The sequence below is a fragment of the Labeo rohita genome, chromosome 17 (assembly GCF_022985175.1).
Source record: "Labeo rohita strain BAU-BD-2019 chromosome 17, IGBB_LRoh.1.0, whole genome shotgun sequence".
Classification (NCBI taxonomy): domain Eukaryota; kingdom Metazoa; phylum Chordata; class Actinopteri; order Cypriniformes; family Cyprinidae; genus Labeo; species Labeo rohita.
The window spans coordinates 24516484-24541797 of NC_066885.1; the positions used below are offsets into that span (position 1 = coordinate 24516484).

Genomic DNA, 25314 nt, shown 5'->3' on the forward strand with positions numbered 1-25314 from the left:
TTGTTCTGAATGGAAACGTTACTTTATTTGCAAATGTTTTATGTAATATTCCAATTTTGTGTAGTAGTTAAATTCGCAACTTTGGATGGAAACCGCTATTGACAGAAAGTCATACATTGCCACAGTATTGACAACAGACTGAAAATTTACTCAAAATTTAGCCAATTTGACTGCACCTTAAATACAAAACCATTATATTAAATAGTTTCAAAGCTGAAATTGATACATAAATGAACAAAGCAAAATAAATTTCAAGTGTACCACGATTTGCAAGCCATTTGAACTCTAGCACCAATTGTATTTTATTTTTTTGTACTGAGTGGTAGAAGTAATGCAAAAAGGAAAACTTTATAATGAATAACTTGTTTAATTGATTCTGCTAGGTACTCAGTACAAAGTCAAAACTCATTAGCATGCTCAAGTGCAGACTTAATTTGACTGAACGTAACCTTAAGATCAAGAGATACTTTCTCCAACGCTTTGAGAACTCACTTCCCAGAATAATTTCCCAAGACAGGCTTTAATTGTAAAATGGAGAAAAAACAATTACTACACAAAAGCTTTTTGTGATCAAAGCACACAAATGGGCTCCGTCAGACATGTCATTCCAGTAAATGTTCAGTGCTGCTGTGGATAAGTGCACACATAACATGAAGATCATGACATAATGAAATTATTACCGGAAAATAGCAACAACGGCAGTGCATTCAAGGCCATCTGTATCAATTTACCTTAACTCCCTTATTGTTCCCATCTTGTTGTAGCATGTTTTATTATCGCAGTCGCATTCAGCTGGACTTAAGTAAAAAAAAAAAGAATCCAAGACCAAGGGAAAGCTTTACATAAACTTTAATATGGGATTAAACATACGGAAGCAGCAGGACTTGACTGCATAAAGTTCTCAAAAGAACAAAGGCCTGATACAGCAAAATAACAGTCATAGAGTACAAATGCACATTCAAAAGAATGTAGTCGAATTTACTACGAACTAAAGAACTACTGGGAAACATAATACTTCAGTTTCAACACTTTGAGAAACTGGGGTTCGTCTAAAATGTTCAGATCACAAACAATACAAAAGCTTATTCATATCTTTAATCCGTTTCCATGCGTTATGTAACGGTACTAGATTGGCATCAGAAATATCAGCTGCAGCTACTTGGTCACCAAGCACCAATCACACACACCCCTGTCTCTATGGACTTCAACTAGCTACCCCATAAATCAGGGACCTGCTTCTGGAGGGCCCGCTGATTTTAGCTCCCTGTAAATTTCTAGTAATCTGGAAGACCTTGATTAGCTGGTTCAGGTGTACTTAATTAAAGCTAGAGCTAAACTCTGCAAGACGGTGCCCTTCTGGAAGCAGGATCTCTCCTCCCTTTAAAAATAAGAGCTTGGCTGTTTCACTTTACTGTCTCTGCATACATCCTGCAGACCTTGTCTTAAAATGTTTAAACTTAGGAATGTTGCCATATGGCCAAAAAGTGAATCTGGGTTTGGGAATATTTTTCAGATTTATGATGATGTGCTCCCGAACGCACCTGCGCGGAGCCTCTAATGTGAGATTCATCTCTCTGTCGGCAGGCATTGCAAACAGCCTGGCTCCTCTTCATAAAACAAAAGCTCCCAGAGAGAACTTTTGTTGTTTTATCTGCTACTAGAACACATTACATAAACATCCTACTGTACATGCAGTATTGTGGAAATAGGGATCTTGGTTTTTCCTTTGTAGAGAAACTACAATAGTGTTTTAATGATTAGACAAACAATGATACTGTATACAGGTAAATAAATTAATCAGAAATGATTATATTAACCAGTTCAGTTTTGTTGGGGACTATTGGAATTGGGGACCAAGAAGAAGTGGTGCAGTTGGAGCTCAAGGCATGATTGTAGTATCTAGTGTCACTTTTCTGCAGAAAGGTCCAAGCTGGCACAGGTTATCCGTGATAAGGCAAAAAGTGGGGCATATGTGAAAGTGCGTGAGGTACTGGTAGTGGCTGTTATAATAGTGAAGTTGGGCTCCCAAGGATTGAAAATCAAGGCTGAGCCTCCGTGTTAGGCTCCTTGTCATAGATGTAGCTGCCAACACCGCCAGTGTTTACACCTAGAAATCCAAAAGAGTCAATCAGACTGAGTTAATGACTAGTTTAAAGTTGGACATATAAGTTAAAATTGCTTGAAACATTCTTTATCTTCACTGCAAAAGAAGAACTACTAATTTGAAATGATTCAGGTTTAAGCAACTGAAAATTAAGCAATGGCTCCCTCTAGAGTCGTAAACTCTCACAGTACCTTTAGGGCCGAAGAGGACAGCATAACATGGTTTATGGCAGTAGGGCTGACCGTCGTGCTACAAAACATAAAAACACATTTTAGGACAAATCCATGCATTTAGTAATAGAAATGTTTATGTATCAGCACATCCAACTGAATACATTTTAATTTTTTTTTCAAATACCTTTTTCGAACTAAAAAAAAATTATTCATACACTGCCGTTTAAAAGTTTGTGATTTCAAAGTTTTTTATGCTCATCAAGGCTGTGATTATTTGATTAAAAATACAGAAAAAAAAAATAATACTGTGAAATATTATTACGATGTAAAACAACACTGCTATTTTAATATACATTAAAATCTAATTTAGTAATGTGATCAAAGCTCCAGTCTTCAGTGTCACATGATCTTTCAGAAATCATTTTAATATACTGATTTATTATCAGTGCTGGAAACTGTTTTGTCGGTAAATATTTTTTTGGATTCTTTGATAAATTTAAAATATTTAAAATAGAAATCTTTTGTAACAATATACACTACCGTTCAAAAGTTTGGGGTCAGTACATTTGTATTTTTTTTTTTGAAGAAGAAATTAATACTTTAATTCACCAAGAATGTGTTAAATTAAAAAAAGTGATAGCAAAGACTTACAATGTTAGAGAAGACTTATATTTTGGATAAATGCTGTTATTTGTAACTTTTTATTTATCAAAGAATCCTGAAAAAAGTATCAAAGGTTGCAAAAAAATATTTGGCAGCACAACATTGATAATTCTAAAAATAAATCAGCATATTAGAATAATTTCTGAAGGATCATGTGACACTTAAGACTGGAGTAATCGCAGATGAAAATTCGGAGTTGCATCACAGGAATAAATTAGATTTTAAAGTATATTAAAATAGAAACCATTACTTTATATTTTAACAACATTCTGTAATATTATGCAGCTTGATGAACATAAGAGACTTTTTTAAAAACATTACAAGTCTTACTGATCCCAAACTTTTGAATGGCAGTGTGTATATCTATATATATCTATATATATATGTATATATATATGTAGTGCGTCAAATTAAAATTTCTTTGGCATCTGCAGTGTTTCTGCAAATGTTCTTTTTGTGCAAATTAATTATCACATACTGAGATTTCAGTTTTATTTTGATTAACTGCACTTACTCCCAAAGGAAATGTTCAGAAAAAAACTACGAATCATAATTTAAGACTTAATTTCCAGCCTTAATTTCCAGCAAATTGATTTATTACCTATTAAAACTTTTTAACGACCCACAGATGCCCTGCGGTTTATTCAAGATTTCTAATGTAAATTATTCTTGATTAACTTCTTTGACATGGACAGAATTAATGAAGGAATCATGGCAGCCATCTTTGCACTTCCACTATTAGCAACTTCATTTTCCTCTCACCTCTGCGTGGCTGCCTGCTGCCAGTGTCTTCTTACACCTCTCACAACGCAGGCATGGGCGATGCCAGTCCTTCCCCAATGACGTCACCTTCTCAGCTGCCGTAAGCAAGTAACATTACATGTGATTATGCTAGCACCAATACACTTCCTTTTATGGATTTCATTAAAGTTTAAGCCACGGTACCAAAATAGACTTTCTTGTTGCATCTGGGACACAGGTTGGCTTCCCCAGAGAAGGTGGTGACGCTTCCAGCTGAAATGAAAGATGCATGGGCGTCATATTTCTTCTTGCACAACATTTAGAACGTTAAAACTGAAAGTATTACCGGTTTTTGACATGACATAAACCCAATCTAGCCACGAGTTCATCCATCAAATCATCATTAACCGACAGCAGCTTTTAAATTTAAGTGGAAAGCGGAGCATTTGAGCTGCACGAAGAACGCAAAATGCGGTTGTGAGTCCTGAAAATTTACGGGTGTGAGTTCGGTTATAGAATACGGTTGTCACACCTGTAAATAACCATACTGTGTGTGAACGTAACCATATTAAGAACTCAAATACGGTATTGACAACCATATTCTGCTGCGGTGTGAACGTGGCCTAAATCTTTGACAGTCGAGTGCATTAAGTGTTTAACATTCCACACTTCGTTTTTTTTCGGTTAAGTGCATCATCTGAGTATTTAAAGTGCATTTTTTATTTTTGGAATTTTCAGTGTGAACACATTACTCGCACTATTTTTACTACAAACCGTTAAAGAATAGTGCAGAAGTACACAATTTGGAACGCACTAAATAATTTGTAGCTAAAGTAGCACACAAATGAGAATAAGTCAGTAGCTGCTGATCTCTGCTGCTGTTCGTACCTTTAGATGGCGGCCTTGAAGGTGCTGGGACCCGTTTCTCCTGTGGTTTGGGTGCAGAGTCCACGATGGATGCAGGTGGGGAGGAGTTGGCGGGAGCCTCATACACATATGAGCCTGCACCCCCGATGTTCACACCTACATATTAAACAAGGTTTCATGAAAATACCCCACAACATTCACAATAAGAAATGTTTGATATGACCAATTACCTTCGTTCATTCTTTAAAATGTATCAATCTAACATTATTCTAGCAAATACTAATACATTTTAACATGTTAAGTTGTATCCTTAAAGGGGTATCCTTAAGCCATCCTAGGTGTATATGACTACTCTTTCAGATGAATGCAATCAGAGTTATATTAAAAAATGTCCTGGCTCTTCCAAGCTTTATAATGGCAGTGAATGGCTGTTGAGATTTCGAAACCCAAGAAAGTGCATAAATCCATCATAAAAAGTACTCCACACAGCTCCGGGGGGTTAATAAAGGCATTCTGAAGTGAATCAGTGTGTTTGTGTTAGAAAAATATCCATATTTACAACTTTATAAACCATAATCTCTAGCTTCTTGAGAAGCAAGTTTTGTTTACAGCAAAGGAAAACCAGTCTACTTTTGGCTTATACTAAAAACCTTCTGACATTTTTCATTACAAATCCTCGTTTTGTACCACTGGAACAGCACTCTATCGTGTACGAGTGTACAACAATTAGCAGAAGCTAAAGATTACAGCTTATAAAATGTTAAATATTCGTATTTTCTTACACAAATGCGTCAGTTCACTTCAAAAGGCCTTTATTAACCCCACGGAGCTGTGTGGAGTACTTTTTATGATGGATTTATGCACTTTATTGGATTTCAAAATCACAACAGCCATTCACTGCCATTATAAAGCTTGGAAGAGCCAGGACATATACATATACACCTAGGCTGGCTTGAGAGTGAGTAAATCATGAGTTAATCTTCATTTTTGGGTGAACTATCCCGCTACCATATACAGTTAAAAATTAATAATTCACAGTAGGTTCAGGTTCACGTTTCTAATGCCCAGCAGAGGGCACTGTTTAATTATATGCCCACAATGGCTTTATCTAACCATTTACTCTTGCCATGCACTTTATGTACCAGAGTGCAAAATATCTTTTTGTAACCCATTATATTGTACATACAGTAAATGGAAAGAGATTAGAACAATTCCATGTCACATGACCTAAACCTGAAATGCTAAGTGTGTTATCTCATCTCACCTTTTGGCCCAAAGAGGGCAGCATAGCATGGCTTGTGGCAGTATGGTTTCCCATCATGCTGTGAGAATGTAAAACAGAAGAAAAAACAGTCACTCCAAGTTTATTTTCCATCAATCAAGACTCAACAAGTGAATGAGCGTGCTAATGTAAGTTTGCAATTTAATCTACTGCTTGTAGACCAACCTAAATGTCTAAATGCCACAGACGGTGCTTATCTTGGCATCCACTCCCTGATAACACTCACAGCTGTTACAAGGACACCCAAAGTGTCTTATGTGTCTTTGAGTGCCTTGAGAGTGTCTGTGTGTACGTGAAAGGACATTGAAGACGGAACATATTTCAATGGCAGTTGCTCCCAGAGCCCTTTGGTCAGGGCCATGGCGGGAAAAGGTTGCTATGGGAACCGTCAGACGGCAGCTGTGTGACCGTTACAGCTGCGCAAGACAGGATAAAGGAACGGAAGGGGCAGAGAACAGTGGCCTCATGCCAGGACAAAAGTATGCAAGGGGAAAAAATGTGTAATGAGCCTCACATTCCAACAAAGACTAGCAGACATCTTCCCGCCTCAGTTCCAATGGCCGGAAAACTTAACGATGATGTAAGATGTCAATACTTCTAAAAAAGGTAAAAAGGCTACACTTGTCAACACCACAGATCTAGTGGTTAGCCCAACTAGACCACTAGGGAAGAAAATTTAAGGACTTTACCAATAAGTTTAGCTTTTCTGTAGCTCAAACAGTGCTGGCAACATCAAAGTCATGGGTTTCGATTCTTAGGGAAAGCAAGAGTTGATAAAATGTAAATGTATACCTAGTGCAATGGGAGTTGCTTTGTATAAAAGCATTTGCCAAATGCATAAATGTAGTCTCACATATGTGACTCTGGACCACAAAACCAGTCTTAATGGATATATTTCTAGCAATAGCCAAAAATATATTGTATGGGTCAAAAGTATCGATTTTTTTTTTTAATGACAAAAATCATAAGGATATTAAGTAAAGATAATGTTCCATATAGATTTTTTTGTCAATTTCCTATATATATATATATATAGATTTACGATCAGTAAATGGGTACTTTGATGTCATTCATCCACAGTGCCACTTTAAGTCAAACGCACCTTTTCCTTTTGTGTGGAGTGTTGGTGGGTTGTGAACATTTCACTATACCTTTAGGTTTGGCATCTTTAGGTTCAATGTCAAAAATGCCAGTGTGAATGCTAAGCAGACCAGGACCAAATGTATCATTTTCCTTTTGGCCCAGACCAAATGAACCAAACAAACCAAACTACAAGTGTGAACACACTCTGAAAGGCCAGTGTAAATGCTAAGCAGACCAGGAGCAAATGTATTGTTTTCTTTTTTTTTGGTCTGGACCGAATGAACTAAGAGAACCAAACTACAAGTGTGAACACATACTAAGGGTGTATTCACACCTGCCTTGTTTGGTTTTATTGAATCAAACTCAAGTTCGTTTTTTTCCCTTGGTGCGGATCTTTTGGGCGTGTGTGAATCGCACTTGGGTGCGGATCAAATACCTGTACCGAGACCCAGCTGCTGGTCTTGGTTAGATTCCAAACGAATGTACCAAATGTACCAAATCCAATGGCTAACTAAGGGTGCGTTCACACTCATACTTCAGTTCTCTTGGTTTGTTTGGTCCAGACGCTGCACAGACTGATTGGTGTATGACATCCAAGTACCCATTCACCGATCTGCTGGACTAAGCGCACTGGTTGTTTGTACATATGATTTTATTTTTACCAGCTGCAAATTCACAAAGAGCTCATAAAAGGCACTTTACCTCCTTGTTGCTCCACGTTTTCCCTCTGCTCATTTTGTTTTGGATACACCACTCAATCTGTGTCGTCAAATCATGTTGCATAGTGTCTTGTCATTGTCTTCTTGTCATTACATCCTATTTTTGGTTTAGAAGTATTTGGTCCATGTTGCATTCATATTTAATTCGAACCACACTAGGCTTTGTTTTAGCGGCCTCTCAGCATATTGTGTGCAATATGCATCGGACAGACAGTGAAAAGTCTGTGGGTGTGATGTGTAAGCCAGATACAAAGCTTAGTCCATCAGCTCCCATTACAGTTCACACTGGTCACCTCTCACCGGTCATATAGAGCAGCACACCAGCCCACACTTTTCCCAAAGCCTCTCAGATTCTGGTAACTGAATCCAAACTCTCTCCATTCTGCCTCTACTTAACATGGCTATTCCCATAAACCCTCTCGCTTTACCCTGCCACAATCCTTGGAGGACACTAAGGGATTATCATTTTATCCACAGAGTGAGTTCTTGTTCGATCAATGGTCTTGAAGAAAAACGTACACGCATGCTTTAACGGTCTTCCCTATACCCCATCCTCGTTCGTGTACCACCCAACATAAATCTCCTCATAGCAACCTGACCTACATCCAGATTTAGGCTGATGCGAGCAGTGAAGATGTTAATATGCTTACGCAGAGATTACAGAGAGAATTCCTTCTATTTGTGACTCTCCTCCTGGAATAAATGCAACACTCAGGTGTTTCCTACTCCTATCCTTGTGTCAAGGCAACACAATGACTGATGATGACAATTCCTCTGGCTCTAAAACATTAGCGCCCTGTCCTTTGCCCTCTACTGCCTTTCCAATCTAGACACAGTCGTCACTGTGTGATGTAATAGGATGCTGGAAAGGTCGTGGAGAATTTCATTTGGCCTGCAGTCATGCACACAGGAACACTCGGGATGCACAAAGCTGGCCAGCAAGCTTTCAACAAATCACTGAAGACGAGCATCATGAGACATGATTACACGCAGCTTTCCAAAAGAGATAAAGGGAAAATGCTTGTTGTAACATGCTGTAGGTTTTGGGATGTTAAGTTTACTTTTCTATTTTCATGACTGCATGATATTTATCACTTAAAATGTGTCATGCGATCCCCCCAACACACACACAATGCCATGTGACAGCATTCAGCCCTGATTCTGGACTTTTCAAATAGACCACTGATCCTCTGATGGAAACGCACAGTGTCATAAAGTCAATACTCAGCTGTCAGAGTTTGAGTTTCCCCAGCTAGACTGCAGAGAGGTAGTGTGTGATCTCTGACTTACTCACCTCAGCATGGCCACCCGCTGTGAGGGTCTTACTGCAGCGCTCGCACTTCAGACAGAACTTGTGCCAGTCCTTCCCCAGTGATGACACTTTCTCAGCTGGGGGATTAGAGACAGAGAGAATGATTGATTTTACAATTTCTAATAAAAATGTAAGTTTGCACATGTAAAACTTGCTGCCCCAGTGGTTGCCAAGTCTTTGTAACTGGTAAAGCATTGATGGGAGATCACTAGGGTTTTGTGCAGGGGCATTTCCTCTGAGGAGGCAAAGGATTAAAAATGCTTTAAATCACTTGTTTTTCCAAAGAAACGCTGTCTTACACCAGCAGGTAAAGTTATAGCAGGAGTCTGCGTCTCCCTAAACAGACTCCCTAAAGAGTTTGGTGGAGGGTAGTTGAGAATGAATGGGGGAAAGTAAAATGAGAGGAGGGTATGCATCCATCACGATATGATTGGATATGACTGGTTATGTACGGCTATGATTGGTTCATGCGATAAATCCCGCCTCGTGTTTGTGCGCGTTTCACATTCGCGAATCAGTCTGAACGAACAATATAATGTTAATGGGAAGACTAAATTATAGGAGAATTTCACTTCCAGAACAAAAATTTACAGATAATTTACTTACCCCCTTGTGATCCAAAATGTTCATGTCTTTTTTTCTTCAGTCGTAAAGAAATTATGTTTTTTGAGGAAAACATTTCAGGATCTCTCTCCATATAGTGGACTTCAATGGTGCCCCTGAGTTTCGACTTCCAAAATGCATTTTAAAATGCAGCTTCAAAGGGCTCTAAACGATCCCAGCCGAGGAAGAAGGGTCTTATCTAGCGAAGCAATTGTTATTTTCTAAAAAAAAAAACACATTACAATTTATGTACTTTTTAACCTCAAACGTCGTCTTGTCTAGCTCTCCAGTGAACTCTGTGTATTCCGGTTCATGACAGTTAGGGTATGTCGAAAAACTCCCATCTCATTTACTTCTACCGCGGTGTAGGATGATTTGGAGAAGAAAATGAGATGGAAGTTTTTCGACATACCCTAACTGTCATTAACTGGAATACACAGTTCAGGCAGAGCTAGACAAGATGAGCGTTTGAGGTTAAAAAGTATATAAATTATCAATTTTTTTTTAGAAAATAACTAGCCGTTTCACTAAATAACACCCTTCTTCCTCAACTGAAGCTGCATTTAAACTGCATTTTTGGAAGTTCAAACTCAGGGGCACCATAGAAGTCCACTATATGGAGAAAAATCCTGAAATGTTTATCTCAAAAAACAATTTCTTTACAGCTGAAGAAAGAAAGACATGAACATCTTGGATGACAAGGGGGTGAGTAAATTATCTGTAAATTTTTGTTTTGGAAGTGAACTCCTTTAATAAAGTAACTAAACAACTCCCACTTAAATATAACCAATTTGTTATGTCAAAATAAGACTTAAAATGGCTTGAAAACATGATCTGTGGGAGTTTTTACTCAGTAATCAGTTTGTGAAATTTAAAATAAATCTCTGTCTGTGACCAATATTTAAAGAGGTTTGAATGATGATCTAAAAAATTCAAAAATAGTTAAATTTAACTATTAAAAAGAATAGCTGAACATACGTTCAAAAATAAAATATATATTGTTTAAATTGTTGCTGCCTGAGTTATTATTTTGGAATAAATGTAAAATGCTTAAAAACACAACTTGATGCTTAAAAATGCTTAAAAACACAACAAAAACAACTTGATGAGATTCATACTTAGCTTTAAAAAATATAATATTGATTACATTGGTAAAAATACATTGGTAAAAATATAAAATATTTTTTTTTCCCCTTTTTCTGATAGTGTAAGTAATATTTAACCAAGAAAATGTGACTGGGACATGATTTAAATTTGAGAAAAAAAAAAAAAAAAAAAGGACTTTGCCGCCTCATTTCAGAACACTATCTCAAAATTTGATGTTTAATTTATGCCCATATAGCACAAATGGTTAAAATAAATGAAATTCATATGCAATCTCATACTTTGTTTGCAACCTCATAAATGTGTTACATTTGAATGGAATAGATTATTTATCATGATTTGCTTTGACCTTTATGATAGACTATGGCTGCATTTGAGCATGCATACTCCTCTACTGTATAGCAAGCAAAAACCAGTATGTGAAAAGAGCAGTGTTTCCTAATTCACAGAATTCATAAAACTGCAGGCGACCCAGTACCCAGATGATCTACTTCTTCCAGTGAGTATCTGAAGTTAGCTATGCCCAATTTACTATCTCATGAGGGCACAGAATGGGTTTTGTGAATAGCAGTGAAGCAAGGAAACTGTAGCTGGTAGGTTATATAACGACAACATTTGATGAATGTCATTACTACTCACATTCACACTATATAAGCTACAGTAGAGTTCAGAGGTGTACTCAGAGAGTATACAAATTTCACACACAGTCAGTGTCATAATGTGATAATAATGTGTTGCTGCCCATAGTGGACCTGCCCATAACCACACCCTAGAATTTCTTATTCTCTAAACGTGGCTTTTTTTCCACAGTACTGTATAAGACTTTTGATGTTGCTTTTATGTTGTGAGTTTCCCTTTCTCTCATATCTTGATGGCAGCAGCCCTTAATTAATTATAAATGTGCCATGGAAACTTCCTGCCTGAGAATCCAACATCCTAAAAGAACCAAAGTAGTGCATTTCCTCAGGAGGTTAAGGCAAAGTCTCTTCCTGTCATGAAAGCAACAGTGAACGAGAGTCTCCACACAGTATTGCATAATTTTCAGATCGATGCTAATTTAATGTTTTGAGGATGTGTGCTGGTCTGGACATTTTGATAATCAATGTAACATCATATTACATAAAAAAACAAAGAAAAGCCCTGGCCTCATTGTGAAGGGTCACAGCGATTCATTTCCACAGCTGAGATGTGTTGACATGAAACTCAAGGAAATGCAGTGGCGGTGGATAATTAGAGCTGGACAGCTAAGTGACGACATGTAGTACAAAGACCCTCTTTTCCATTTCCCCTCCTGTCCCATTTCTTCAGGAGGGTCCTGGGAGATTTCCTCAGACCTAATATTACTCTTTCCATTTATATATCTCATTCTCAAGACAATGCATAAGGCAGGACTGCTGGGACAGCTCTCCCACTATGGAGGAAACACCTTCGCTTATCAAAACAGGGCACAATCAGCTAGAGAGAACAAGCCGTTTCCTCCTGCTCTCCCTTGCTTCCTAGCTTTCCCGCCTGGAGATGTATTGTTTTCGTTCTGTCAGTTTTGCAGCCCTCTTAGTCTGTCTCTCGGGGGGTCTAGGTCAGCACAGCAGAGATCAGTTTCACCATCAGAGGAGATTTTATACAGCTAAAGTAAAGCAGAAACTACTATTCCACTGAGATACACAAGTATAATCACACACGGGGGTGTAGCAACAATTTTAAATGTGTGGGCATGAATCTTTAAAAAGTATGATAATTTCTGGGACAAATGTTGAAGAGGTTGAACTGAATCAACTGAGTGATTCTTGCCTGTGCAATACTTGCCACCACACTGCAAGGGTGCTGTTTTCTAGCATTAAGTGGTTAGTAGGGTGTTTTAAATGGTTGCTTACTGGCTAAAGTCAAAGAAGTCTCAGTCAGGTTCTGGTCTTTGTACGTTGTAGGCCCCTTATTAAATCAGAGGGATTTTTTCACGACTTATTTAACATTAGATAAACATCCTTAATTTGCCTAGAAAAGTGGTAGCAACTCTCCTAACCCAGACACATGATTTAAGGAATCACTGATGTCCATAGCACATTGATTTCAGAAGAAAACACATGTGTAATAGTTGAATAGTTGAATTTATAACAATGAACCGGATCAAAAGTTTGCATATGCTTGATTCCTAATACTGTGTTGTTACCTGAATGATCCACAGCTAGTGATAGTTATTCATGAGTTCCTTGTTTGTCCTCAACAATTCCTGTTCCTTCAGGTCCCACAAATTCTTTGGTTTTCCAGCATTTTTGTGTATTTGAACCCTTTCCAACAATGACTATATGATTTTGAGATCCATCTTTTCACACTGAGGTCAACTGTGGGACTCATATGCAACTATTAGGGTAAATTTAACTTATTTTGTCTTCTGGGAAACATGTAAGTATCTTCTTTAGCCTCTGAAGGGCAGTACTAAATGAAGAAATATGATATTTACGCAAAATAAGAAAAAAGTACACATCTCCATTCTGTTCAAAAGTTTTCACCCCCGACTCTTAATGCATCGTTTTTCCTTCTGAAGCATCAGTGAGCTTTGAACCTTCTGAAATAGTTGCATATGAGTCCCTCAGTTGTCCTCAGTGTGAAAAGATGGATCTCAGAATCATACGGTCTTTGTTGGAAAGGGTTCAAATACACAAAAATGCTGGAAAACCAAATAATTTGTGGGACTAAAGGGATTTTTCTAAAGAAAAGCAGATAGTTTAACTGTTCAGGACAAACAAAGGACTCATGAACAACTAAACTAATCACTAAACAAAAAAGCTGTGGATCATTCACGTAACAGCACAGTATTAAGAATCAAGGGGATGTATAAATTCAACTACAATTTTCTCTTGTTGACTATATGTAAACATCTTTTATGTGAAATATCTTATTCAGGTCAATGTGCATTTATGATCCCTCTTATTTTGGTAAAATAATTAACATTTTTAATGATTCTGAAAGGGGGATGTAAACTTTTGACCTCAACTATACTGTGATATATACTGCTACCATTAAATAAAATTACTCAAATCGTGTAAGATTTTGGTCATATTGCCCACCCCTATGAAATAATCACATGCTGTAACCCTATTACTAACACAAACCTTATATCCAAATGAATTCTAAGCTCACACGGGAGAAATGTAGAGATCCAGACTGTATAAATCACTGGTATTCCAGCAGGAGGCTAATCCAAGATAAGTGAGATTTCACAGTCAATGGCACAACTGGGTATAAAGAGAGAGAGTGTCTCTGCGGGGAAGATGCCAATGCCAATGAGTACTACACAACGGTAAGTGTTCGTGCGTGATCGCTGACAAACTACAGACGAACAGAGTTGCCATTAAAAGGGCTTCTGTTGTTGTACAAGAGGTTGCTGGGGAGCTATTTCAGTTACTGGTGTAGTTTTGCGTGGGCGGAGGGAATCGCTAATCGCTCATCAAGCTCAATAGACCCCTGGACGACCTCCAGTCACACTCCAACACACATTCTTTTACTACAGCCAAAGGAAAATAGTGTCTTGGGTGGTATATTTACAAGCAGCTTTGTCTGCAGACAAAATTGCAAGCCTGGTTTCTGCTTTTTGCGACTATAGCGGTATCCAACAGCACTGCCATCTCGTACGTCCCTAAGGGAATCCATTGGATCAGGAAGGCACGAGAGACAAGGGTTTCATCAGAGAGTCAGGTTACCTTGGATGCACGAGAGCCATAATGGATGGTTGTGTAAGACTATACGAGAGGTTGCAATACCTCCCAATGTCCGGCTCTAATGAGCACACACAGAAGTTAGAGTGCAATATGTACACCTGATCGCTGATAAGCAGCTTAGTGCTTTGTTTTGAGCTGCAGAGGTAATCTCTTTAGTCCTGCTGGTACCGTCTGTGGCGGTAACATCTCAGATCTTGTGTTTTCCCTCAGTTTACCCCACAATTAAATCAGACGATAACACCTCAAACACCAGGCCAACTGATCCGTCAACAACACAGAGGTTCGTTTAATGTGTTTTGGCTGGCGCGCTAAGGGAGGGTAAACGAAACCCTCAGCGCCTTCACACGAATGAGCTTGTGCCATCTCAGCAGAACAGATGCAGGTTTGGATGTGGTGTAATGGAGCTGCAGTCAGCTCTCATTTCCAAAGCAAATCTGTCACAACAACAACTCTCTCTAACCAACAAGAGTCATAAGAGATTTAATGAAGTCAACATTACCAAACAAGATTTATCAACCTGATATCACATAAATAAGTCTCTTTGTAAACATGTCATGCCCAATATGCTGGGGTTGTTCCAGAATAGAAGAGGCTCTCAAAGAGTCTCGCTCTGCCAAAAAACATCAAGGCCTCAGAGAGATGCATAAACATCAATCGGTTTATTCAGTCTTATTGTCTAGGCACTTGGAACATGGGGACACTGTTTTGAAACTACTGTATAATTGACCTTTCCCTTCCTTGTAACCAAGGGGGAAGCTTCAAACCCTTGCTGTTGCTAATTTAGACAAGCTTTACAGAGCATCCCAATTGCAAGAAAGCTGTAAGATGAATTGTAAAAATACAGCTTTTATCCTCTCTGGCTACATTATGTCACTAGTATAGGGGCAGTTGTGGCCTAATGGTTCATAGCAGGACTTGTAAGCCAAAGGTTGCGGGTTTGATTCTCTGTACTGGCGTGAAATATAGGCGAGCAGGGAGTTATATTTTGCCCTTTGTTATTGATAGGGCAGTTGAATCAAAGCCAATAAGGGTGGCCAAAGTGCTATTGTGCGATATGTTGGAGTGCTGCCCACAAGGCTACGGCTTTTTTTTTTTTTTTTTTTTTTTTTTAAGTGGGACTCGGTGAAGGGTCAGTGAGGTGGGTTTAAGCCAGTGGTTCTCAACTCCAGTTCTCGAGGCCCACTGTCTCCCTCATTTAACACACCTGATTCAGATCATCAGCTCATTAAGAGAAATATCCATGAAGTAAACTGAGTGTGTCAGATTCAGAAACATACAAATGTGCAGAGCAGTGGGCCCTGAGGACTGGAGTTGAGAACCACTGGTTTAAGCAAGGGGAGTACAAGGTTGTAGTCAAAAGCGGAAAGTTTATCTACTTGGCGCATGGCCATTTTTAAAGGGACAATATGTACGATTTTTTGATTACTAAATACAGAAACCATTAGAACAGTGTTATACATTTCGTTGATGTGTGTACTTAGATTATCCCAAATGTTTCCAAGAATGTTTAAATGTAGAGAAATAAAGAATTTAACTAGTGTAACGGACGGTATCATTGTACCATACACCCTCGACTTCTGGTTTTATTTTGTAGAAAACATCAAAATACCAGTACGCTTTAATATGTTATGTGTTTTTGACAAGTGACGAACACACAGAGTAGCATTATAAGTGAACTTTCAACACATTCAAATGTATCTAGTATGATAAAACAGGGCTAGTTTACTCCACATACACATGACCAGAATGAGTGGCTCTCGAGTGTGGCATAATAAAAGCTATGCTGTTTCCAAGCTGTGTTTTGCACTCGTCTGTCATTAGCTATCGCTCCAGCAGCCTCGTTTTGCTTCCACGGCTTTCCACCCTGCTTCATATTACAGTGACGTTAATAAATCTTTAATGGATTGCCTCATCCGTGAACATGATTTCTGCCCAAGTCCTGTCTATTGCATCAGCTGTGGGGATGAAGATGACAACACCCATAATTCCACAATCAATCATGGCGTCATCAAACTATGCCTTTGTTTCTTTGTTTGTTTCGAATATGCTCCCTATACTGGCGAAAATTACATATTGTGCCTTTAAAGGAGAAGTTTACTTCCAGAATTAAAATTTCCTGATAATTTACTCACCCTCAGGTCAAGATGTTATCTGTCTTATTTCTTCAGTTGAAAAGAAATTAAGGTTTTTGAGAAAGACATATCAGGATTTTTCTCCATATAGTGGACTTCAATAATGGCCAGCTTCAAAGGGCTCTACACAATCCAAGAAGAGGAATAAGGGTCTTATCTAGTGAAACGATTGTTCATTTTCTTAAAAAAAAAAAAAGAATAAAAATGTATATACTTTTTAACAATAAATGGTCATCTTGCACTAGCTCTGCAATGCGCATGCACGTCTTCACGCGTCACGTTAAAAAAAAAAAAAAAAGGTAGGTTAGGGCGAATAACTAATTTTCTCCTCCAACTTCAAAATCGTCCGACGTTGTTTTACCCTTTTTTTTGTAAAAGCTGTTTGACTTTCTTTGCATGTTCACTTTGTAAACACTGGGTTGGTACTTCCACCTACTTCAAGACAAGCGTTTGTGGTTAAAAAGTATATAATTTTTTTATTTTTCTTAGAAAATTACTGATCGTTTTGCTAGATAAGACTCTTATTCCTCGGCTGGGATCATGTAAAGCCCTTTGAAGCTGCATCGAAACTGCAATTTGGACCTTCAACCTGTTGATCCCTATTGAAGTCCACTATATGGAGGAAAATCCTGGAATGTTTTCCTCAAAAATGCTAATTTCTTTTCGACTGAAGAAAGAAAGACATGAACATCTTAGATGACATGGGGATGAGTAAATTATCAGGAAATTTTCATTCGGGAAGTGAACTTCTTATTTAACTTAAATGTGCAAGTCTTGTTATTCTTTTAGTTATTTACCTATAATGGCTAATGAATCAGAAGTCTCACACATTCAGAGGAAATGATTTGCAACCAGGTTGAAAAATAATGTGGATAAGGAGGCCCTACCAATGTGAATATTTCTACATAACTGCATTTTCTAAAAGCTGACATGAAACTACTTTTGCAACCCTTTAACTATCGGCAAGGCCGAATCATATGGGAAGCCAAACAACCCAAAAGTGGGATGAAACAGCACTGTATTAAGAGTCCGCACTGTGCTGGTGAGATTAGTTCGCGCCGCGTCGTCCATTTGGTGGAGCTAGCAAACACATCCTAACTACGCACAAACAACAAGCAAACTTTTCAATAACATGCTGTTTCGTCCCACTTTTTTGGTGCGTTTGGCTTTCCATAGAGTCACCTAGTAGCCTAAACAATGCCTAAAGGGTTGTCTGGCTATTGATTAACATTATTTCCTGGCTTCCGGTTTCATTTCGGAGGAAAGCAATTTGTGCAAGATGAAAGACTGTGTAGACCAAGCTTTTTTTGCATAATATATAAGACCAGGAATGTGTATTTAGAAAGTAAATAGGGTCATTTTTCATGAAATTGTATTTCTGATGCTTAGTCCTGCACTAACAAGAAAAAGAGACTGATAAGGAAGGTCTGTTATATGCTGACCCTGCCTGAGATGTAATCACAAATAAACAGCGCTAGGCCTCGACAACATTTACACAGCTGAACACCCTACGGGCTCCGCAGCAGGAACGCACTCTGACACCTACTCCATCATCCTCAGCAAAAACTTTCAGTGTGTAAAAATGAATTTTTATAAAACTGAGAAAGCAAAACTATAAACAGTATAAACAAACCAAGTACAACCAACTCCGGTTTGAAGAACCAGCCATGCAAGCCACTAACAGATTACGACTCAAAAGCTGGGCAAAGTGTGGTCATACACATGGAAATCAATCTGAACGGCAAAGACAGATCTGCTTCCACTTCAGCAGCCATTAATGTGGACCCATCTGTTCAGAGCACTACGATGATACTGTTCTCTATCCTGACTATATCCTCTCATACTGCAAAAGCAATATGCACGCCATCTGTGTCCAACATGACGCTTCGCTTCGAGTCACTGATTACAGCCTGACCTACTAGCCTTGCACCTGAGGGCCTCCAGGCCATTGCCAAACATGTACGATCACACACAGAGATAAAACGAGGTAAAATGTACACAAAATCATTACATGCCCTTCCTGGCTGCAATAAGCAGGGAGATGATTGCTGTGGTTAGTTCCCATGATCCTCAGCTTTTTCAGCTATAAATAGCACACATGCGTGCGCTGTGCTCAAATCATGTTCTGTAGCTCCGTTAATGACCCTACTCATGATGGCAAACAGTGCACATAACCTTCTGAGTGCCAGTTTCTTCTCCAAACAAATCTCAAATGGGCATCTGATTGCGAGCTTGGTTTTCCAATTTGCAACGGCTTGTGAATTTCCTTACAGTAGTGTGGAAAGGCTGGGTAGGGTTTGGGCCCTTGCTGCACAGATGTGGCCCTTGCTGACGCAACGGACAGCAAGATGACTGTCTCTTCAGTCTAGCGCAGTTTCCTCTTGATATAAATTAAGCAACCTCATGATTTTCAATTGTCTGGCCTGAATGAGCACTACATGTGCCTGTGTGCTATTGCAGTGCCCATGGCTGTCAGTACAAATCAATGCTGCCCCGTGGAGTTCGGCCTCGATCAGCTTCCCTGTGGCCAATGTGAAACTCTACTGGTCATTTCAGTGGTTGGGTGAGTATAATAAAAACTGTTATGAACAGGCTAGATCACATGCATTTGCATTCCAAAATAATCAAAAGTAAGAAATCGCAGCTGCATTGTAAGATGTTTTGCATGGCAATTAAGCACATTTCCTCTACCAATTCTCATTATTGCAATGCAACAAAATAAAAAAAAAAAAAAAAAAAAAAAAATATATATATATATATATATATATTTTTTTTTTTTTTTTTTTTTATTTAATTTAATTTAATTTAATTAATATTATATATTAATTTAATTATATATATATATATATATATATATATATATATATATATATATATATATATATATATATACACACACACACATATATACACACATATATACACATATATATATATACATATATATATATATATATATATATATATATATATATATATTTTTTTTTTTTTTTTTTATTTATTTATTTTTTTTTTTTTGAGAGAGATTTTGTGAGATTCGCCCAGTTAAAATTCAGAAATTATATTTAAATACATTCTGATATATTTATGGGTTGATTTATGAGCAATCTACAGCGAAAAAAAATATACACAGCATTAAATTCTCCTTGATGTGTCTCCAGGTTGAGCAAATTTATGGAGACAAATTATGCATGTCTGCAGGCCTTCGGGTAGGTCGAATTAAAATAATGTCAAGTTTAAAGACTAATCTCATAAAACACAATTAATTACATTGGCTTAGGCCTTTTTTCTTGCTGTGCTAACCTTGCAACAAACGCAAAAAGTGTCTTGTAACTATGGTCGAGGTTCATGCCTGCCAGGAATCCTGACAGGCAAGGTGAACAGCCCCCAATTCTGCCTCCCAGGATTACGCAACGCCCCTAAACAGTAGGCGAAAATGCAAGAAGTGGCATTATATAACAGATTCTGCACATTAAAACAGCTTGTGAAGCAGCCATGTGGAAAATACAGGGTTTTAATGGGTACAAGCAGTAAAAGTGCATGTGAACGGTGAAAGATGGGAAGAGAGAGAAAGAGAAAAGAGGAAAGATGATGGGTGGTATGGACATTTCTCCATTAAACCAACTGTCTGTCTGTATTTGAAACCAAAGGATGATATAATGGTCATGCCCTCTCATATTTCGATGTGACTGACATCTAAGAAATAAAGCATTCCTAGAATGAATGCAGGCGTTGAAGGACGAACAGTGAAGAAAAGTGAAAGAAGCAGATTCCTTGCTTTGCCAGATTCTCTCGTCAGAGAGATTTGATACGATGCAAGTGATCTCTGTCTGCTATTAATAGGGATAGGTTTTCAATCATACAAACGTTTAAAATTTCTTGTAGCGTACAATGCTGCTTTTGTTTTAGGCATACATGAATTGCTTCTGAAGGTTGTGTCCAAATTTGTAAGTTGACATACTGCCGACAATATTTTTCAGAGTATATAGATTCAAAGAGACTCATTCTTGGATACGCCACCCGTTTCGAATTGAAGAGAGGCATTACAATTGGAAAAGTACTGTTTTGTCGCCTTTGAATGTGAGGAATGAAGCTTTTATGCTTGCTGCTGTGTAAGAAAACCACTGCTAACAGCTGTTTGATAAATGAATACAAGGTTCAACCAAAAGTTTAAAAAGTTTCCACTCAATACAGTGGCTTACCATTAAGGTTTGAAACAGGATATAGTCAGAAAGGAATTTATAGGAACACATGCACTAACTCCCACAAACTCAATTTGGAAATACCATCTGGAACAGCTGGGTTTGCAACCAAACCAGTTTGCTTTTTATTTAATCTATTACATTTAATATTGAATATACACTACCAGTTTAAAAGTTTTTGAATAGTAAGATTTTTAATGTTTTTTTAAAGAAGTCTCTTCTTGCTCACCAAGTCTGCGTTTATTAGATCCAAAATACAGTAAAAACAGTACTATTTACTATTTAAAATAATTGCTTTCTATTTGAATATATTTTAAAATGTAATTTATTCCTGTGATCAAGTCTTTTTTTTTTCAGCATTTTCAGTGTCACATGATCTTTCAGAAATCATTCTAATCATTCTATTATTATTATCAATATTTAAAACAGTTGAGTACAGCTTTTGTAACTTTTGTAACATTATACACTTCAAAAGCTTGGAGTCAGTATAGTTATTTATTTATTTATTTATTTATTTTTGACAAAATAAATTATAGAAATTAATACTTTTATTTAGCAAGCATGCTTTAAACTGATCAAAAGCGATGATAAAGACATTTATAATGTTACAAAAGATTTCTATTTCAGATAAATGCTGTTCTTCTGAACTTTCTATTCATCAAAGAAACCTGCAAAAAAAATCTACTCAGCCGTTTTAAAACATAATAATAATAATAAATGTTTTTTGAGCAGCAAGTCAGAAGGATTTTTGAAGGATCATGTGACTGGAGTAATGATGCTAAAAATTCAGCTTTGAAATCACAGGAATAAATTACATTTTAAAATATATTTAAATAGAAAACAGTTATTTTAAATAGTAAAAATATTTCAAAATTGTACTGTTTTTGCTGTACTTTGGATCAAATAAATGCAGGCTTGGTGAGCAGAAGAGACTTTTTTTAAAAACATTAAAAATCTTCTGACTGGCAGTGTAAACTAGGAAAGCAAATTAACATTAAAAGATAAATAAAAAAATAACAATTAATTATTTTATTATTTAAAATATGATTTAATAGAGCCTTACTACTAGTTTCTACTCATTCCCTGTCTAGACTGTGGATCTGGATGCAACATTCAGCATCAACCTCAAATATTCCACTTGGTGACATTTCCATATTCAGAGGACCAGAAGAAGAGAACCGCACCCCTGCTCTTCCACAGCTGTATGGAATGTGTCTTGGCTTCAACGTGAGTCTAATAAAAGCACAGTCACTCGTATCCATCTTGACCAACTCCCTCATGACGTAAACCAAGGTCTTGGGTGAAACCCTGAATTGTCTTTTCTTCTGCACTATGGCATCATGGACCATACGACTGGCTGTGACGTCAGAAACATGTTCTGATCCTCTCTTGCTTCCAATAAAGTCAAAATGCACAAGTACTTCATCTTAACCATGTCTTATTTAGACTTCAAAACCTGTATGTTTTAAAGCATGATTTTGCATATTCTTAAGCCTATGAACGTAATGGAAAAATACATGATGTGAAATCTGGCTCCTGAAGCAAAACCAGCCGAAAACACTCAAGCTAGAGAACCGTCTGCCCACCCACTAGACACACAGCCATGAAAAGAGTTGCACTTGCTTTTATATAACAGCACCTCGCTCGATTTAAAACCACCCGACAGCTTTATTGGTCGTGTGTTATGGCCGTTCTGTTGACACGCAGATTAATACAACATAAATAAGAGCTGAATAATCATCTCAGTTTCCAGCACAAAGGCTCAGATGCACTGATGAATAACCTTATAAATATGAGAGCAGGGATGATAAGGTCAAGTGGCAGAGAGGCTATTCAACGGTTTAATGGATTGAGAGATATATATTGAGCAGACGTCAATGCTGCTGGCCTGAAAATGGATATAAATGAAATGAAGAGGTCCTTCATTCACTAGTCTTTCAGCTCCCCAAACATCCAGACCAGGAGCCACATGCTGTATTATTTAAGAAAACATCTCAAGTCTATAAAAGCAAAGTACAGCAGCTTTCATTCTAGTCTTTATAAAAATAGCCACTGAAAAGGAAAGTAGTCCCTTAACTGGTCATATGTTAAAAAAAGAAGAGAAAAAACGGCTATTGTAAGATAACTGCAGACAGAGCCTAGACACAACTGTTTATTAGTAATGTTATGAAAGAGGGCAATAAATTGTCTGAATATAAACTTGCCGTCATTACACTGAGCTGTCCGTAAAGTAAAAAAAGCTGACATTCAAAGTTTATCTTTGCATATTTACTTCTATCTATGGTACGTTCCACAAATACAGTACAAAACAGAGCTAAAAACAGCCTTTTCCCCTCTTTCTTAAATGGCCATGGACTAAATTTGACATATTTGACATATGCCTAAATTCAGAGATTTTCCCACATAAAAAAAACTATAGATTTTTTACATTAAAGCATATAAAAATAAAGTAAAATATAAAAGAGCGTTTATAAAACTAATAAATAAAAACAAAACATAATAACACAGCTTAGGCTACTACAATGAACTGATAGTTAATATTGTGACAATTTATATACGATAAAGTGGAACAGTGCAAAAATAACCAGTTTGGGCGGATCAAAACATTTGATTTGTTTACAAAAAGCTATCTTTCATACTTAGCTAATTTTCCCTGACACATTAATTTATAAAACGTGTCTAATAAAGCCTAATAAACAAAAAATAACATGTCATTTGTCCCTCTAATCTTTGTAAAACTATCATAGTAACGGTTATCTCTTCAGGATTCCTTCAAGAGATGAAATTTGGGAATTTTGAAAGAAGCAAGTGCACCAGGATTCATGAAGGCGGTGAAGTGAGTGATTTATCCGGATACAAACAGATTTTACGATCTGTCGCAAACTATTAGCTGTTTAAATCAGTTTTATCAACACCTGTGTAAACAAATAATCGCTTTCCATGATTATACGTCGTGAAATTTCTCTTATCAAAACATAACGGTGTATTTTAAAAAGAGGTTCAGAACAAAGTGAAGCGGAAGCACAGACTTACCAAAATAAACAGTCTTTTCGCATTTAGGGCACTTTGAAGCCATCGTCTTAAACTGGATTCTCTCACTCAGTCAGGTTTGTCTTCAACGCGCGCAAGTCGACCAATGGCTTGAGAGCGGGAGCGCATCCGACTGAAAGCGCCGCTTTGTATTTGCATAGCCCCGCCCACTCTCGCAGGTCTGTGCGTTGTCGCTTCATTCATTGGTCAGGCTAACTGTCAGTCATCAAGTGGGCGGGGTCGTCTGGCTCAGAGCTGCTGGCTGGGGCTTCTGTGTGCTTACTGCCACTGGCTCTTCCTTTTTACATCCTTCAACGGAATGTGAAAGGCGTCCAACAAAGGTTCCTTTCACTTCTCATGAATAGGGATTCTTTAGCATTTGCCAGACCGTTACTTGTGGAAATCAGAGGGAGAAAGATATTGGCAGTTCCCAGTCATGCTTACAACACTTCTCTTTTTGTTTGGGGTTGAGGTCACTGTATGGCAGTATTATGATTTTGACTAGTTTGTCCGTTACATCACCGTTCCACACACCCAGAAATGTCTGTCACCCTTGTCTTTTTTTAGACTGAGGTCTTTGCCAGCTCTCACAGGCTTTTGCCTTGACCACGTGTCCACGTCATTTCCCTTGAACTGATCGGTCAGCGCACCAAATGTCCACCTTTTCCTGACTCCACAGGAGTGTCAAGAAAAGTGTCAACAAGTCCTGTTGTCTACCATAAATCTCTAAATTGCACAGTCAACTAGTCAAACAGAACCCTGACTAGCACTATGTGAAAGTGCCTCTTGATACCTAAGTGAATATTGACTCTCGCTTTACCTATAGCTGATTTCAGTGCGAGGAATGTGAATTTTGCAGCGTCAAGTTTATTCAAGTTCATTTGTGTGTCAGTGTTACAGCGGCAGTAGGTTTGCTGTATTAGCACATTTGCACAGCTGCAATGCAGGGATTTGCTGTGTTGGCTTGGTGGGATGAACCTTAATGCTTATTGTTAAATAATGTTTTTAAATAACTAAAAGGTGGAAAGTATCAACATTTACAGCATTTTAAAACTCTAATGCAGTGGTATTCGTATTTAAAGTGAGACCGGGGCTAGTTTTCATAACCTTTATTTCAATAATAAGGTAAACAAGTGAACTTCAGACAAAAGTCAACTATGATGAAGGTAGATTTAAACAGAAAAGTATACCCATGTTGTTTGGAAAAGAGTATTAATTAGTGTTGTCAAACGATTAATCGTGATTAATCGCATCCAGAATGAATGTTTTTGTTTGCATAATAAATGTGGGTGCACTGTGTATACTTGTAATGTATATATAAATACACACACTTACAGTATATATTTAGAAAATATTTAAATGTATTTACATGTATATATTTTATTCATAAAATTATATATAAATATATAATATATAATATGTAAACAATATATTTTTCTTGGATGCGATTAATCACAATTAATTGTTTGACAGCACTAGTATTAATATATGCCCATGTATATGTGTCATTAATGTCAGGCTGGGCCAAGCTGTCACATTTTTATTTTTGTGCTGTTAAACGATTAATCACGATTAATCATGATTAA

General features: G+C 37.5%; 1 protein-coding gene across 1 annotated transcript; it reads right to left on the bottom strand.

Moving 5' to 3' along the window:
• Positions 1–833: 833 nt before the first annotated feature.
• crip2 (cysteine-rich protein 2) lies at positions 834–23871 on the bottom strand. Its single transcript, XM_051133878.1, has 8 exons — positions 23732–23871; positions 8927–9021; positions 5813–5870; positions 4570–4704; positions 3886–3954; positions 3703–3797; positions 2296–2353; positions 834–2107 (listed from the first exon to the last, which is right to left on the bottom strand). The coding sequence occupies exons 1-8, from the start codon at positions 23772–23774 to the stop codon at positions 2040–2042; spliced, it is 621 nt and encodes a 206-aa protein (XP_050989835.1). The 5' UTR covers positions 23775–23871; the 3' UTR covers positions 834–2039.
• Between the last annotated feature and the right edge of the window lie 1443 nt (positions 23872–25314).